The sequence below is a fragment of the Eulemur rufifrons genome, chromosome 6, assembly GCF_041146395.1.
Source record: "Eulemur rufifrons isolate Redbay chromosome 6, OSU_ERuf_1, whole genome shotgun sequence".
NCBI lineage: Eukaryota > Metazoa > Chordata > Mammalia > Primates > Lemuridae > Eulemur > Eulemur rufifrons.
In genome coordinates, this window is record NC_090988.1 from 63,628,959 (window position 1) to 63,646,546 (window position 17,588).

Sequence of the window (17,588 nt, forward strand, 5' to 3'; positions counted from 1 at the left end):
AACTTCCAGACTGAGTGGCTCAAAAAAGAAAATAAATGGAAGAGGCGGGTGCTTTAGCCTGCTTGGCTTTAGTGCTCTCTTTGTCTTGCTGAGTCTCTGCAGAGAGATGGCTCAGGTGGCACCGTAGGAACTCTCTGGCTTCCATGCACAGGACTCCAAGGCATGCGGCTGGTAGAGTGAGATTAACTTGGGAATTGAAGGGAAAGAAACTGTCATCAGAAACATGTCATCTTGCAAATTGTAAAAAGAAAAATAAAAAAACCTAACTAAAAGGAAGGATACCCACCCCTACCTCCCACGAAGCCAGGAGTGACCCAAAGCCGTGGGGTAGAGCGTAGTCCAGCTGGAGTTTAGCATCGTCACTATCCATTTTCATCTCAACCTGGCTCTAGGCTCTCGGTAAGCATGGCCTGTCTGCTCACGCCAGGAGTCTCTAGTCATCCCCTCGTGTCATGCTGTAGCAAGTTGGAAATTGTTCAGCAGCAAGGAACCGAGGATCTGATGCATAAATAGGGTTTCAATTCTCAAGTATAACTGGTCCTGGGTAGGTGGTGTGGGGTTGCTGTGGTGGTTCCATGATAAGCTGGACTGTGGGTCAGTAGGAGCCAGGTTCTGTCTCTGCACTCAGCCATGCTAAGTTATCCTGTAGCAAGATAGCTGTGCCAGGCCTGAATAGCCAGACCGACTAGATAAAAAGGGTAGGAGAGGCTCTGGGCTGGCTGTCCTTTTCATTAGGAGGGCTGCACCTTCCTGGAAGCCTAACAGTAGACATCAGCTTATCAGAAGTATATTACTTGGGTACCCCCAGCTGCAAGGCAGGGTGCAGAAACAAGTGAATATGGATTTTCCAGCCTCCATGTGGAGACAGGCAAGAGAGAAAGAGGGTTGGGAATAGGGTTGGGAATTGGCCCCGAACAGTATTTGCAACACACACTTTCCAGAGCCACGTGCACTTGCCGGATTTCCCTCCCGAAGTGGCTTCCACAGCCCAGCACAGCGCTTTGCCTGCAGCCTGGTTGGCCTGAGGTTGGATGGGGCTGGCGCCTCCTTTGCCATAGTATCATTCTGGGCAGCTGCTGTACTGCCCTACCCCCACTCTCTTGCACACGAATTATTGTTATGGCAGGTTTCTTATGTCTTGTATAGGTACAGTTTGTGTTGTTTTGAACTTAAGATAGTACTTCTTTTTTTATCTCTGTCAAAATCTATTTGTTGAATGGCCCCACGGTCCAGCTTATCATTAGTGACCCTTTGAATCTTGTAGATGTGGCTTGTAGATGTGATAGGCTGCCTCTGTGCCTTCCATTCTCTTTTGTTCATGAACTCAACAATGTGTGGCATTGTTCTGGGAGCATCCGAATCAATGATGAGCACCCAGAGGAGGGCCCAGGCCTGCTAGCGAGTGAGTGCTGGCCCTTTGGTTGCCACTCTCAGTGCTCAATTCAGACACCCAACTGCCCCCACCTCTCCATTCTTTTCATAGAGATGCCTGTGTTCCCAGAGAGCATTCGCTGAAGTTAAAATATGAGCTATGCCTGCAGCATCCCTTGAGCTGCCATCAGGACTGGTTCCATAGGTGTGCGACCTCCGCAGTCACATAGGGCCCCACGCTCGGTGTAATGCTCTGTTGCCATCTTGAAAATCTTAATTTCTGAACAAGAGTCTCTGCATTGTCATTTTTGTTCTAGGCCTCACAAATCATATAGCTGGTCCTGATTACCATACTGGTAACTTGATTGGTTTAAGAAAAAAGTATGTATGCATATATATATAGATAGATAGATAGATATAAACAAGGTCCTTTTGCAGTGACGTATGCTCAATAATTTTCTTGTTGCTGCTTTTCCTAATAATTTTCTGTCAGATGCTGATATTCATCAGGGTGTGGACAGGGATTACAATGCTGTTCAAACTAAATACTTCATCTCAGGCTTGCTTTTCTGCTCTGTTTCGCACGGCACTCATGGTGATCTGTCTCCCCCGATGAAAGTTCTGACCCCTCTCGGACACATGTCAGTGGCCGTGAAAAGCTGCCCAGTCCTTGCCGCTCCCAGGTGCCCAGTTCTTGGGATTTGCTTCAACAGAGGGCAGGGTCCACTCGGACGATGCTTAGACAGTTTGGCAACAGGACCTGGACGCCTGCTTTTCCTCACCACTGCGAATCTGACTCACCTGCTTTCTTTACTGAGTGCTGTCAAAATATCTTAAGTGAACTCTGTGTCAGGGATCAGTCAGCTGTATCCGTTTATAATGTCTGGATACTCTACTTCCCCATATTTTGAAAACTAGGCAGACCATGCCAGGGCCTCCGTGTCACTTATTAACTAGCATTGTCTTCCCCAGGAGTGAACCTGCCCCTGGGCGTCCCTGTGGCCTCCTGGTGCTCTCAGTGCTCTCGCAGCCTCTGCCCGTTAGCTGTCCCTCAGGCCCAGCTCCTTCCCAGATGGTTCGCTTGCCAGAGTGCAGCGGAGCCGGGCTGTTCGGAGCCTGCCCTGCATGGCTGCATTCACTGTCCCCTGGGGTGTTGGAATCCACTTTGTCTCAGCTCAGCCCTGACCCTGCCCAGCATTCCCTCTAGATGGCAGGGTCGCCTTTCCAGGGCACCTTTCGAGCCACATCACCACATCAATGAAAAGCCTCAAAACACTTCTCTTGTGAGATATGAGATTGTCTGCAAGGCAAATGAGGAAGTTATTAATACCCTATTTTTTGACAGAATGAGGCTTCCAGCAGATGGTGCTTGGAAAGTTGCTTCCCCCTCACTGTCATGCCTTGCCCCTAGGCCTGCTTAGGGACCTAACTTAAGAAAGGATCCTCCCCGGCTTCCTTCTGGCTGGGTGGCCTGCCAGGCTCTCACAGCAGCGGTGATTCCGTCCCCCCACTCGTAGCCCAGCACCAGCTCGCACACCCTCCTTTTACTTTCCGGCACGTGATTCATTTCCTAGTTCTTTGAATTAAACTACATCCCAAAGGCCCTTTTGTAGAAAAGAGAACAGAGTTTCTCTAGATTTTTCCAGGGAACAGACTGAGGATCAGTGAATAAAGCGCGAGACTGGCCCCCTGTGTATTAGAACCAGGGAGCTGAGTCCTGAGAGCAGGGGCGTGGCGGGGTGGGAGCGCCCAGCCGTCACAGCAGCTCCGGCAGGAGCTGAGCTCTTGCCCCCCCGGGGGGCTGTGGGTTGGGGTCACCCCCATGTAGACAAAACACACAAGGCTTTCAGGCACTGTAGCTTTGGTATTTAACTGCTTCAGTGTTTATACCTGTCTCTATTGGCACCGCAGATATTTACCTGTATTTAAACTGGAAAAGGTCTAAGAAGAATCGAAGGGAAAATTTTGCTTTGCTTTCCTTGTCTCGCTTGGAATACAAATAGCCCAGCCCTGGATGGAAGGGTGCTGCTGGAGAGGAGCAGTTCTCAGCCCTGCATAATTAGAATTATGCTGGGGTGGGAGTCAGGTGGAGGGTAAAAAAATACCCCCGCAAGTAGCCCCATGCCAGACCATCGGCATCAAAACAGAAACACATACCACTCCAAATGTCGAGAACCTCGGTTTAGAGAGCTCCCTGTAAATGGAGGTGTTCAAGTTGAGGACAGATGTTGACTGAGAGTTAGAAGAGGGGATTCTGATCTTAAAAACTTAAAGAGTCCTACCAATCTCAGATGCTGATTCTCCACAGAGATGTGTAATCAGAGCAATGAAACCTGATTTCTCTGGACCATCATACAACGAAAAGAGAATTCTTAAGCTGAATTCTGCTTTGAATTAAAACTAACTTTAATTGGACTTTTCCCTGTAGTTATTAGGTAATATATGGAGATGCACACATACACACACACCCTGTCTGCCTTGGAGAGAATCGTATTGTTCTCATAAGGAATTTAAGTGTCCTTTTCTTAGGATACCAGTGAAATTATCATTGAATGTTCCTGTGCTTTGGATACGTAGAAAATAAATCCTTGATTTACTATCAGGGTGATTACAAATCATGACTCCTAAAGTGTGATAAATTGATTATCCATTTCTCCTGATTAGGCAGCAGATGGATTTTTGTTTGTCGTAGGATGTGACCGAGGGAAGATACTCTTTGTCTCAGAGTCTGTCTTCAAGATCCTCAACTACAGCCAGGTATCGTTTATGCTCTTGGTGGTCGTGGGCAGCCTCCCAGCACTCAGAAATGTCATCCCATTTTTCAGAATAATTATAGCGTACAAGTCACGTGGGAAATCCTTCTTCCAGAAAATTCTTAACTTTGTAACAGAAAAATAAATTTAAAATTAGAAAAATATTTTAATATTTCCCCCATTTAAAGATCTAACTCTCCAGCCTGAACAAGAATGAGACCCTGACTCTACAAAAAGTAGAAAAATTAGCTGGGTGTGGTGGTGCATGCCTATAGTCCCAGCTACTCTGGAGGCTGAGGCAGGAGGATAGCTTAAGCCCAGGAGTTTGAGGTTGCTGTGAGCTATGATGACATCACTGCACTCTAGCCCTGGCAACACAGCGAGACCCTGTCTCAAAAAAAAAAAAAGAAAAAAAAAAGATCTGACTCTGATTTGATCAACAGCATTATGGCTTTATAAATGGTGTAAAATAAATGTCCTACAACTATGGGGTGGGGTCAGGGAGTGAGAGGCTATCTGACAAGGGAGAAAGGCAGGCAGGTAATATAATAGCAGAGAATAAGAAACTTGGGAACCACCCCCATCATTTATAGTGATGTGTCATTTATTAGCACTGTTCCATTTCTTCTAAAAATTTATTATAATACCCAATACCTTTCATGATTGTTTGTAGGATCAAATAAGACTAACATTTATGGAAGCATCTAGAACAGAGCTTTTCACCTATTATATCCCCAAAGTTTTTATTCATTCATTCATTCACACGCTGGTGTTTGCGTGGAAGCTTGGTAGGCAGAAGAATTGAAGGGTCAAAATGACATAGAGTTAATGTAAATTTAATTTTTCCAAAGTGTTTTGCTCTTTTTAGTCTCAGCGCAAAGTTATGGAGGAAGTTTCTATTATCTCTGTTAACAGGTAAGGCAACTGAGGCATACGATGTGACATGACCTGCTTACGAGCCGAGGCTGGACAGCAGAGCTGGGCTCAGAGCCCACCCCTACATGCCTCCTTCTGAGGTCTTACGGGGGAATCTGTGGGCCTCAGACATGAATGAAAAAGAATACGCACAGCCAAGGTTCTTGCCTTAGAGGTGCATGAACTGTTTATATCGTTGAGCTTTTCCCCCTCACATGTTATCAAAATCAATCTCCTGACGCCTCCTTCCTTGTGCCTGTATTTAGGCAAAGTGGTTGGACATCTGTACAGGTTCATATTTGCAGTGTTTAAAATCTCATGCTTAAAAATACAAAATAAAAGCAAAGGATGTTACAGACTGTGAGCACTTGTTGCATAATTTATCATGTGACTGACTTGTCATTTTTAACATTTCACCCCCGCAGAATGATCTGATTGGTCAGAGTTTGTTTGACTACCTGCATCCTAAAGATATCACCAAAGTCAAGGAGCAGCTCTCCTCCTCCGACACCACACCCCGGGAGCGGCTCATAGATGCCAAAAGTGAGTGGAGAAGGCCTGGTGCGTCCTCACAGCCGGCTCACAGGCGGCCAGCGCTGAGCCGAGCCGGCGGAGAGAGCCAGTGTGGGCCGTGGGCTCAGCCTCTCTGTTCCCACCTCTTCCCTTTTTCTGGGGCACCTGGGCTATCTTTGGCTAAATGGAATATTTATGTTCTTTTGTGTTTGTTTTACATAAAGAAGAAAGAAACTCAATGTCTAAGTTTATTGGGAGGAAGTATAGCTACTTTAACATGATTCTTTCTGATGATTAGAATTTTGTTTCGCAATCTAGAAATTCCCAGTTGTATGCTCCCGAGTTTCAAGGGCTGAGTTTGAGTTGTTCTCAAGTAGATCCTCATTAGCTCGCTCCCCCAGCTCCTGGCTTTCTTCTCAAGGCATTGGACCAATATTCACATTCCCCCCAACTTCCCACTCCTGCACCCACTCCCATGCGAGCCACCTATAGCTGTCTCTTGTCCTTTGGAAGGCTCTGCACTCCCCCAGTTAAGAGTGTAGACTCAGAAGGCAGATGACTGGACTCATGTCCTGGCTCCAGCATTCAGTAGCTGTGTGACCCTGGGCAAGTTGCTTAACCTCTCTGTGCCTCAGTTTCCTCATCTGTGAAATAGTTCCTGTTTCATGGGGTCAATGTGAGGATAAAACATGTTAACGTAGATAAAGCAGGCGGGACAGTTCCTGGCACACAGTCAGTACAGTATCAGTGCTGTATTCACCTCGGCCCAGTGCAGTCATGGCCTAACTGGTGTCCTGCTTCCAGGCTCTCTATGGTAATCCCTGGACAGAAAGACAGCCAGAGGAATCTCCTCTACAACCTCCTTTTCATTAAGGCATCCTCTTCCTAGAAGTAAAATGCGATCTTTGGTACCTATTGCCCTGGCCTTGGCATTCTTTTAGTGGCCAGAGGAGGAAAAGATGAATGGTGTTTGGTCCTTGCCTTTGAGGCTCTTACCAGAGAGTCAGGGAAGCAAGGAGGCAGATAGCAGCCTGCATAATAATAGGTACAGCCATAGAAATGGTACCAGGCATAGAGAATGGATGACTAATTCTCATGTGGGTGCAAGGACAGGCATCACCGAGAAGATGACAACTGAGATGGGTTTGAAAAGATGAATTAATGTTTGCCAGGTGACGAGGGGAGGAAAAGAGCAGAGGAAATGATCTGTGGACAGATGCAGGGTGTAGGGCCCCGTGGCCTTCCTGGTGCTGTTGGATAAAAACGTGCAGGGAGGCAAAGGGCTGGACCACAGAGAGCTTTTGATCTGTGGGGACACAGTGAGGGGCTCTGAGCCAGGTGGGACAGGGTCAGATTGGCATTCTGGGACAGACCACTGAGGTGGCAGTGCGGGCGGTAGACGGGAGGGGAGGAGCCTCGGGCAGCAGCCACTGCTCGGCATGATTGCTCCCATGCTGATGGCAGGATGCTCTTCCCCCAGCGTCTGCACTGACTCTAGCCAGGGCTTTGCAAGGAGGCAGCACCTCAGACCCACCTGGGGAGCTCCGCAGTGTCGTCCTGTTCTACTGCCAGAGATTCTAATTCGGTCGCTCCAGACAGCCCGGCCCAATAGAAACACAGTGCAAACCACAAACATGAGCCTCGTGTGTAATTCTACATTTTCTGGTAGCTGTATTTAAAACAAGTAAAAATAACTGAAAAATTAATTTAAATAGTATATTCATTCAACTCAATAAATCCAAAATATTATTATTTCTATATGTAATAACAATCAAGTTCTTTTACATTCTTTTATTTTTTTTGTACTAAGTCTTTGAAATCCTATGTATATTCCACATGTACAGCATACCTCAAGTCAGAAAAACCACGTTTCAGGCGCCCCGTAGCTGCCCGCGGCTAGTGGCTGGCGCTTTGGACAGCACAGATACAGAATGGAGTCCAAGGATCTGCGTGTTGATAAAGCGTCCAGGGCACTCTGGCCCACAGCCAGGTTGAGAACACCAGGCAGTCCTGCTTCCTCCTCTCCATTCCAGTATCCAAATCCCGGCCTTCCTCCGAGTGCCAGCCCAGGTTCTTCCTCCTCTGGGAAGCACTGGCCGTCTTTGCCATTTATTTGGCACTAATCATACATCATCCTGTGTGATTATTAATCTTTTCCTGGTGCACTTCCATTTTCCTTTCTCTGAAAGCTCCTGTTGGCCAGGAAGCCCATGCTGTATTTATGTGTACCTCCTGGAGCATCTAATCCATTCCTCTAGTAGCACGTTCTCCGCAATCTATAAACATTTCCAGATTGACAACACACCTACACGTACTGCATCTGTTAGGACCTAAACTGGGGAGAGATGTTAGTCTCATGCCATCATTATAAACAGCGAGGCAGTAAAGAAAAGGCTTTGTTCAAGGTCACGCTCCCCCTCCTGACAGACAACACTACTCTCAGTTTATCACATTTTGTGTATTGATTTGCAGCTGGACTTCCAGTTAAAACAGATATAACCCCTGGGCCATCTCGATTATGTTCTGGAGCACGACGTTCTTTCTTCTGTAGGATGAAGTGCAACAGGCCTTCAGTAAAGGTTGAAGACAAGGACTTCCCCTCCACCTGCTCAAAGAAAAAAGGTAATGATTTAACAGTTCTTTGAAATCCTCTGCCAGGCGAGGCTCGCTTTCTGGAGTGGCGCTCTCAGCACGGTGTAGCTTCAGTGCTTCCTGGCTGGCCAGAGCGGCGGGTCCCAGGACTGCGGCCGGGACCTCTGCCCTGACCACATGGGGGCAGTTGGGGAGCAGAGGCGACGCTCAGGAGCCCTGACGGCGGTCACAGTGACAGAGATGCGTGGAGAGGCTTGCTGTGTTTCAGTGTTGTTTGTTCTAATGTGGTTGGGAAGGATGCTCTTGGCCCAACTGCCTCCTGAGCACCCACCAGTCCCCCAGAGCTACTCCCGCTAGTTCACCAACGACCTTCCCGTTGCTAGACACAAAGGCCACTTTTTGTTTTTCTACAGTCTTGAAGAGTTCTTCGCTAGGACACTGAAGGAGGAGCTCAGGTGGTTACTAGGATCCCCTGAAACCACATGCTTCTCACCTCGCCCGTCCTCTGCCACTCCCCTCTCTTCCTGGTTCCTTCGGCTGCTCCTCCTCTCTGACCTGGGGCTTCCCTCCTCTGTCCACATTCTATCCGTAGGTCATGTCCTCTACTCCCTGAGCTTTACATGCCCCTTACATGCTAAGCTTGTATTTCCAGCCCAGCCCTCTCTTTTGAACTGCAAATTCATAAATTAACTGCTTACTGAGTCGGCCTGCTTGGATATGTCCAGGGCATCTCAAACACCATCCATGCCAAGTAACCGCCTGAGCTGCTCCTGCAGTGTCAGTGCCACCACGCAGCTCGCCGCTCATGCTGGGAGCCTGGGAGGCACCTCGCACTCTGTCCCTCCACTGCAGCCACTCGGTCCCCTCGGTTACTAAGTCCTGCTTCAATGACTCCCTTCTGCAGGAGTTAGCTGAATCTGTCTGTCCCTCTCCATGCGTCCCACTGTCACTCACATGCAGGCTGCCCTTGCTTTCCGCCCTCCACACAGCGGCCAGGGTGGTCTTTCTGTCAGTCTCCTGTTCAGAACCCTTCCACGTTTCCTATTGCTCTTGAAGAAAAGTTCAGAATACGTAACATGACCATGCAGCCCCCGACCCTGCCATTACTCAGGACATTCCCATCGTGCTGACTTCCTTTTCGATGTCACCTGTGACTGGGATTTCTTCCCCCTCCCCACCGGCTCCTGTCACCTGGCTCACTCCAGCCTCACGCTGCCTTCTGTCTTCTTAGATCACCCTGCAGGTTTGGCGTGTAGTACTGCCTTATAGGTGCAGTTACGTAGTTATTTGTGTGATTATTTGTTTAAAGTCAGTCTCCCCAGCTAAACTCTACGAGGGTGTGTCTGATTTGTTTTCCGCTGTATTCCAGTAACCAGCATAGCCTCCATGCTGGTTTGTTCTTGAAATCTACTGGTGCTTCATACTTAATGTGTTCCAAAAGATTCCAAAAGATTAGAATCTTTTCTCTCTTCCCTGAGTTGGTGAATGACACCAGCAACCACTCAGTCTAGAAAAATTGGAGTCATCTTCATTTTCTTTTTTTCCCTTAAGCCTGATATTCATACCAAATCCTAAGAATTCTATCTCAGACATTTCTTCTGCTGGCTGGGCACAGTGGCCTATGCCTATAACCCCAGCACTTTGGGAGGCCAAAGTGGGAGGATCATTTGAACATAGGAGTTCAAGACTGGCCTGGGCAACGTAGCAAGACTCCATCTCTACAAAGGTGAAAAATTAGCCAGGGTGTTGGCATGCACATGTAATCCCCGCTACTTGGGAGGCTGAGGCAGGAGGATCACTTAAGCCCAAGAGTTCAAGGCTGCAGTGAGCTATGGTGGTGCCACTACATTCCAGCCTGGATGACAGAGCAAGATGCTTTCTCTAATAAATAAAATATATTTTTAAAAAAGAAAAGAAATTTCTCCTTCTTTCCCCTGCCTTCTCTTCCTCTTCACTGTACTGCCATAGTTCAGTCCTCATCATCTCTTGTATTATCGCCGCTGGCCTCTGAACCAGCCTTCCTATTTCAGGTTTCTACTCTCTTCTACTCTCCTCCTAGAGCATCCCAACCATGATTTGATTTCGCTTTTTCCCCACTTAAATACCTTTGGGGACTCTCCATTTCCTGTCTGAAAAAAGACCAACACATAAGTTAGCGAGTAATCCAAGGCCCTTGCAATCTGCCTCCAGCCTGCCTTTCAGCTCTACCCCCAGCTCTTCCCTTTTTGCTTGAACCACACGGAGCTCTTTGCTGTTTCTTGTATAGGTTCTGCCTCTGTGCCTTGGTATATTCTCAGCCTTTACACATTCTAGTCTTTTAGTCACTGCTCATCTTTCTTGATCCACCTCCTACGCTGGTTTTTCTGGGAAGCCTTCCTCTCCAGAGGTAGATTTAGGTATTCTTTCCTTGGTCTATGGAATGCCCTCAGTATAGCCCTACTAAGCATGTTACACTGGATGGCGGTTGTCTATTTTTCTGTCTGCCCCTTTCACTAGATGCTCGCTTCTGGAGAGTGAGGCCTTGTTTTTTGTTTTTTGACTCCTTACCTACCTCCCACTCCACCGTTGGCTGCCTGTGCCTCCGTGACGCAAAGCTGGCACTGACACTAACCATGGCCTTTACTTTCTAGCAGATCGAAAAAGCTTCTGCACAATCCACAGCACAGGCTATTTGAAAAGCTGGCCACCCACAAAGATGGGGCTGGATGAAGACAATGAACCAGACAACGAGGGGTGTAACCTCAGCTGCCTTGTCGCAATCGGACGACTACATTCTCACATGGTTCCACAACCGGTGAACGGGGAAATCAGGGTGAAATCTATGGAGTATGTTTCTCGGCACGCAATAGATGGCAAGTTTGTTTTTGTAGACCAGAGGTAAGAGTCTCCATACTACCCTTGAGCAGTGATGGTAGAGTATTTTCAAACTTGAGCTGAAAAGCACAGAAGCCTGGGCCATCAGCTGGCTTTTCTAAGAATAAAGAAAGAGACAGAAGTGATGAAGGTCTCTGCTAAAAAATGAGACTCATGGCCGGGCGCGGTGGCTCACGCCTGTAATCCTAGCACTCTGGGAGGCCGAGGTGAGTGGATCGTTTGAGCTCAGTAGTTCGAGACCAGCCTGACCAAGAGTGAGACCCCGTCTCTACTAAAAATAGAAAGAAATTAGCTGAACAACCAAAAATATATAGAAAAAATTAGCCGGGCATGGTGGCGCATGCCTGTAGTCCCAGCTACTCTGGAGGCTAAGGCAGAAGAATCATGTGAGCCCAGGAGTTTGAGGTTGCTGTGAGCTAGGCTAACTCCACGGCACTCTAGCCCAGGCAACAGAATGAGACTCTGTCTCAAAAAAAAAAAAAAAAAAGAAAGAAAAGAAAAAAAATGAGACTGATTAGCATATCATCATCAATACAGACATTTTGTCTGTGCCATTCTTTGGCATGTAGAGACAGTTAAGTGGGGTGGTTTGATGTCCATAGCCAAAAGAGAATGTGGGCATAGCATGCTGTCTGAATCTATGGAATATCCTGGGACCATTGCTATGATTGGAATTCTGGAATCTAGGACTGGGAAGCAATTATTTAGTCCTGAACTGTCCAGTATAGTAATCATCATAGTAGGCTTCTATGGCCATTTGAATTTGAATTTAATTAAAATTAAAGATTCCGTTTCCCAGGCTCACTAGCCACATTTTAAGTATTCAGTGGCCACAGGTGGCTAATGGCACAGACATGGAATAATTCCATCATCGCAAACAGTTCTGTTGGACAACACTGATCTAGTCCAACATCCTCATTTTAGGGATGAGGAAGTGAGGCCCAGCCTGGGGACCGGCTGGATTCACAACTAATTGGTGATAGACCCAGACTGAGAACACAGGTGCCCCAAATTTACTGCTGCCTGCAACCTCCCTTAAGAATATCCACAGGCTAACGATTTTCCTGGCTACTGGAGACAGCCACAAAATGCTGGAAGAGGAAATAGCCACCTTTCAAGGTCCTTGTGGTCTTAGCTGCTAGCGTCTGGTGCTTGGTTATCCTGCTCAAAAGGAGACAGTAAAATGGCGAAGCCGCGCGCTGGGATTTAGACTTCTGCCGTATTTTAATCTAATTAATATAGTTACCATTTTAATGCCTTCTAAAATTTGATTTCTTGTGATGGTAATCCTTTTAAAAAGGCTTCTTTGCTTTGTTTTCTTCTGTTTTTATAGCCTTGATTAAATTCAGATGCCTAAAAAAAAAATTAGAGAAAAAGATCCACACACTAAGCTCCCTGAAAATCCACCCAGCTTCTTTGCCTGCAGCTTAGGCCTTGTCCCCGTAGGGCATAGTAGGGTTCATCCACTGCAAAGTTGCTATTAATCATCTGAATGGCTTTTTCTTCTTTAAAAATTCTTTTAGGGCAACAGCTATTTTGGCATATTTACCACAAGAACTTCTAGGCACATCGTGTTATGAATATTTTCACCAAGATGACATAGGACATCTTGCAGAATGTCACAGGCAAGGTAAGCTGAGCTTAAGTTTAAAGTGTCCCCTGCTTCTGGACTAGTCCACATGACCTTCTGGAGAAATCTGCCCCCAGCGATGTGGGAGCCAGCTAGCCCAAGACCCTTCAGGCCTAGACACCTGCGACACCTGCGGGAAGAGGACGCTTGTGCCTCCGGGCACCAGTTATCCCCTTACAGATGCCCTACCCGGTCTGCGTAGCGGTTTTCTGTACCTGGGCCATGGCAGTTTCTGGAAGCCGACTCTTGTTCAGAGGGTTTACTCAGACCCTGTACAGATTTAGTATGGCTAGACTGATCTGATTCTCGTTTCCATTCAAGCCTACACTGCCTCTCATATTTTCCTTCTTGACTAATGGTGTGGCCACATGCGCAGCCTCCTGAGAGACCCCTTCTTTTCCTGTGTCTCCACCAGCTCCTGTTCGTTCACCTCAGACACGCATTTCCAGAGAGTCCCCTTCTTACGACCCCACTGCCATGACCCTGGTTCAAGCCCTCGTGGAGACCCGGCATAGATCCTAACGGGTCTCCTTGTGCCCTCTTACCCCATGTCCATTTTCTGTAGTCATCCCATTTTTCTTCAGATAGTTCCAGCCTGATAATGTCACATCCCTGCATAAAAACTTCCCGCCTTTAGACTCAAGCTGAAACATCTGCACCAGCCTTCAGATTCAAGACCTTGTGCCTCCTGCCCCCCCGCCCCCACCCCCTCAGTTTCACTCCCCGTCCGCCTGCACAGGCCTGTGCTGCAGCCACACTGACTGTCACACTGGTCCCTGCCCCAGCAGGCCCTGCCGCTCCTCGGGCGCTGCTAGGTTCCTCCCTCCCTCCTTCTCTTGGCAAATTTGTGTTCATCCCTCAAGACCCTGATCTCTTCCTCTGTGTAGCCTTTGCTCCTCCTCTTCTTGAGGGCAGGAGTCATATCCTGTCTCTTCTATCTCCAGTGCCTGGCATGGGAAAGGTGCTCTTTGCATGTTTATTACACGAAAGAGTGAGGTCTGACTAGGTGCGTGGCTTCCATCGATTCTGATGTCTTACAAATGAGAGACGTGCCATACTGCCTTTGGGATTTGCGATGGGGAAGGAGCATGGCCCCTGTGGACAGTGCCTTCTCATTCGTTGGTGTTCACATCTGAGCTGGTTCCAGTTAGATGTGCAGGATACAGTCAGTAATCCCCTGGAGCCTTAATTTCATAGACTCTGGAAAACAGTGACAAATTCACAAATGAATTGAAAGGCTCTGAGTTAGATCCTCCAAAACAACCTGTTCTCTGAAGTGTTGACTCCCAGGGCTCCCTTGGCTTATTAAAGAGTGACAGTGTTGGAGCCTGAGTACCTTTAGTATTTGGTATTGGGTATCGTGTTTAATATTTTGGTCTAAAGGAACAACAACGTTCATGGTTTCTTTGCATTTTCAGTTTTACAGACGAGAGAAAAGATTACAACAAATTGCTATAAGTTTAAAATCAAAGATGGTTCTTTCATCACACTACGGAGTCGATGGTTCAGTTTCATGAACCCTTGGACCAAGGAAGTAGAATACATTGTTTCAACCAACACTGTTGTTTTGTAAGTGTTTTTCCTATATCAGAAGCTCCCTTGCTTCAAAGAGAGATGCCTTGAACTCCTCACCTGGGAAAGTGGGTACAGCAGCAGCCGGTGTCACATCCTTTGATGCCATCTTGCTATATCTTGTGAAGCCGCACAACAGGCAGAAGCCAGACAGGGTTGTTAACAAGGACAAGCCTCAGTGCCCTTACGTGGGCCCCAGCTTGTGGAGTTGCCCTAGGAAACAGCAAGATTTCCTTCCAGCTGAAGCAGTCAACCTTTAAACCCACAGTCCCGCATGCTGGGCAGCCACACGTGCTGCCGCAGAGGGAGGGGGTGGACAATCCATGAAAGGCTCATACTGGCCTTGGCTGAGGATGGGCAGGTGGCCCGGGCACTGGCAGCTGGAATGCCACCTCACAAGGCTGCCACCTGCTAGGTGAGCAGGGGAAGAGGACAGGCCTGTTCTCACACCTCCTTCCCTGTGGTGTCCAAACCCCACCTGTGGTTAGAGCTGGGCAGGGGGCTGGGCTGGGTTTACCGCAGGCTGGCAGGAGGAGGCACTGTCGCAGGGGCAGTGGGCGGCCGCAGCTCCCACCTCCGCTGGCCTGTGTCCCGCACAAGTTAGGAAGGTCCAGGCACGCGGTGAGGCCAAAGGCCGGGATGCTGTCCATCGTAGTATCAAAAAGCGAGAAGACTTGTGCAGCCACTCAGACAGACACTTCATTTTCTGGCCTGTCCAGGTCCAGAGTGGACACCGGACACCTTGGCCAAGGTGAAAGGTGCACGGTTCTGAGCAGGCCTGACTCACGTTTCCTTATTGCTGGGATGTTCACAGAGCCAGCGTCTTGGAAGGCGGGGACCCAACCTTCCCGCAGCTCACAGCGTCCCCCCACAGCATGGACAGCATGCTGCCCTCTGGAGAAGGTAACTATGCACTGCTGGGGCAGGGGGCTGGTGGCCAAATTCCCTCCCCCACGTGTTCGGGGTCCCCTGGCATCATATTCTGTAGAACAGGGGAGGACTCGGGCAGGTGATGTGCCGCCGGTTTCCCCATGAGTACTAAGGACGCTGTCATCTCACTTGCCCTGTTGAGCTTGGAATACTGGGAACTCATTATTGCCCTTCCTGAGGGTGCCTGGACCCTGGAAACCCTTGAAATAGCAAACTCCTTGCTCCTCTTGTGCTGTCCCCTGTGTTGCCCGGTGGCTGTGATGTGCTCTTTGGTGACTGTCACAGCCCTCCTGTGGTTGGGAGGAAGGTGTCTGTCAGTGCTGGAGTACGTGCCAGTCCCAGCGGGCTCCCTCCCCAGGGCTCAGCCTTCGCCCCTGCTCTCCACACTGGGCTCGTCCGTCCTGGGATCACCTCTGCAGGCAGGGCTTCGGTCCCCACCTGTCCCTCGATGACTCGCACAGCCACATCTCCAGTCCCAGTCTCTCTGCTGAGCTCCAGATTTGTCTCTCCAGTTGCCTCCTAGACAGAGCCACCTGGAGTCCCAGAGGCACCTGAAATTCAGAATATTCCAAACTGATGTTCTACTCTCTCCACCTGATGGGTTGTGTAAACCAGAAACCTTGCCTCCTGCCTCTCGCTCATTATATCTAAACATGAAGTCCTGCCCCTTCTGTCTCTTAAAACTTCATCACCACTGTTGCTACCGCACCCTCATCTGCTGCCTGGGTTTTTGCAGACAGCTTCCTAACTCCAGTCTTACTCTCCTCACCCGTCCTCCACTAGAGCTCACTCTGCAGTGGACTTGCTAACAACCCAGACCTCCTTCCGTGCCTCCGCTGTGTGGCTGTGTGGAGTCTGTTCGCACTCCCTGCCGGCCGTGGGCACTGCCCGGACGCATCGGTACGGTAGCCAAGGCCCCTCATTTTCCGCCTGGTACCTGCTGCTCCAGTTTTGTCTATCATGCCCTCGTCAGTCAGGAGGGATCCCTGGGGGTAGTACCCCAAGTGTCGTCCTGCCTCAGTGCTCCTGCACATGGTGGTCGCGGTGCCTGGAATGCCTCCCTCTCCTTACTGCTCTGCCAGGCTGATTTGTACTCACCTCTCAAGATTCAGCTCAGAGTTAACCTCGTCCAGAAAGCTGCACCTGGCCCTGGATGAGTTGGGTGCCTGGGGCTTACCTGTCACACTTATCACACTTTCCTGTAGCCCCTGTTCCTCTTGTCTGTGCCCCTGTTAGACTGTGAGCTCCTTGAGGGCAGGGACTTATCTCCATAACCCTGGCAGGTATGTAGCTCAGTGGTCTTCAGCAAACGTTTTTATGAGCGCTTGAAGGGAAAGAATTAGATGCTTCATGTCAACACATTGGCTTCTTACCCTAGAAGGAAACTTGAGCCTTTCCCTGCTGGAATGCCTTTTCCGACAAGCTATGGCTCTACTGTCCCTCAAGTCACAACCCTGCTGTTGAACTTCAAGTGGCTCGTGGGATGAACTGGTTTTAATTTAATACATAACAGCATTTCTTCCTTAAGTTTACCGTTTTCCCACTCTCAGATTCCTTTGTTTTAGGTGGCCCAAAGAGGACCCACCCCACTGTTCCAGGGATTCCAGGGGGAACAAGGGCTGGGGCAGGAAAAATAGGTCGAATGATTGCTGAGGAAATCATGGAAATCCACAGGCAAGTAACACCTTCTAGTTGCTCCTTAGCAGTTTTGCCCCTCAGGGGATGTTTTGCAATGTCTGGGGACAGCCTTTGGTCACAAGTGGGTGGGAGATTGCTGCCAAACCTCCAGGCATAGAGACCGGTGATGCTGTTTGCTAAACATCCTGCACAGTGCAAGGGCGGTCCCCTCACTTCCCACCTCCAGTAACAAGTCATCCAGTCCTAAGTGTCAGTAGCACCAAGATTGAGAAATCCTGCTTTAAATAAAGAAGCTAAACCACAACAGTCCAGAGCTAAAGGGAACTCGTGAGAAGGCTCAACTTTCTCAATACTTTGTGTATGGCCCGGGCCTGCGGGAGTGGAGCTGTGAGGTGCCAGTGAGTAAGCTGGGCCTTAAAAAACATTCACTTCTTTCAGTGAAAAAGCTGCCTAGCTTTAGTAACAGAGACCAAGCAGATCGGCTAGTAATAGGGGCAGCTCTCTGGGGCAACTTCTTTTCCATATGAAAGAGGAGCTTGGAAGCAGTCCACCTGGGTTTGCTCCTGGGCCTGTCTCTCCATCTGACTGTGCTTAGGAGACTTCACTTAACCTTTTGCTCTGTTGACTTAAACCATAAAAAGGAAGCACTGTCTCCCAAGGATTGTGTTAGGATTGTGAGGGAACGCAGGAAAATTCCTGGAACACAGCCTGACATATAGTGAGTGTTAAATTAATTAAAAGCTGCATTCATCTGTGTAGGAGCTGAGAGCCTCATGGTCACATAATTTCTACCACACTGT

At 48.6% G+C, this 17,588-nt stretch overlaps 1 protein-coding gene across 22 annotated transcripts in view; it reads left to right on the forward strand.

The window, feature by feature from the left end:
* BMAL1 (basic helix-loop-helix ARNT like 1) overlaps positions 1-17,588 on the forward strand; it is a 102,339-nt gene that overhangs the window by 78,605 nt on the left and 6,146 nt on the right. For 11 of the 22 annotated variants that reach the window (XR_011233674.1, XM_069469604.1, XM_069469586.1 and 8 more), the window contains 8 exons: positions 4,036-4,128; positions 5,465-5,582; positions 8,025-8,174; positions 10,775-11,021; positions 12,542-12,648; positions 14,067-14,217; positions 15,035-15,123; positions 16,716-16,824. Coding sequence is in view for 21 of the 22 variants with exons in the window: in XM_069469604.1 (XP_069325705.1) it covers positions 4,036-4,128; positions 5,465-5,582; positions 8,025-8,174; positions 10,775-11,021; positions 12,542-12,648; positions 14,067-14,217; positions 15,035-15,123; positions 16,716-16,824 (1,064 nt within the window). In the remaining variant the exon portion in view is untranslated. Of the gene's footprint in view, positions 1-4,035; positions 4,129-5,464; positions 5,583-8,024; positions 8,175-10,774; positions 11,022-12,541; positions 12,649-14,066; positions 14,218-15,034; positions 15,124-16,700; positions 16,825-17,588 lie in introns of all 22 variants that reach the window. The other 11 variants (XM_069469606.1, XM_069469595.1, XM_069469600.1 and 8 more) reach the window with 5 other exon arrangements.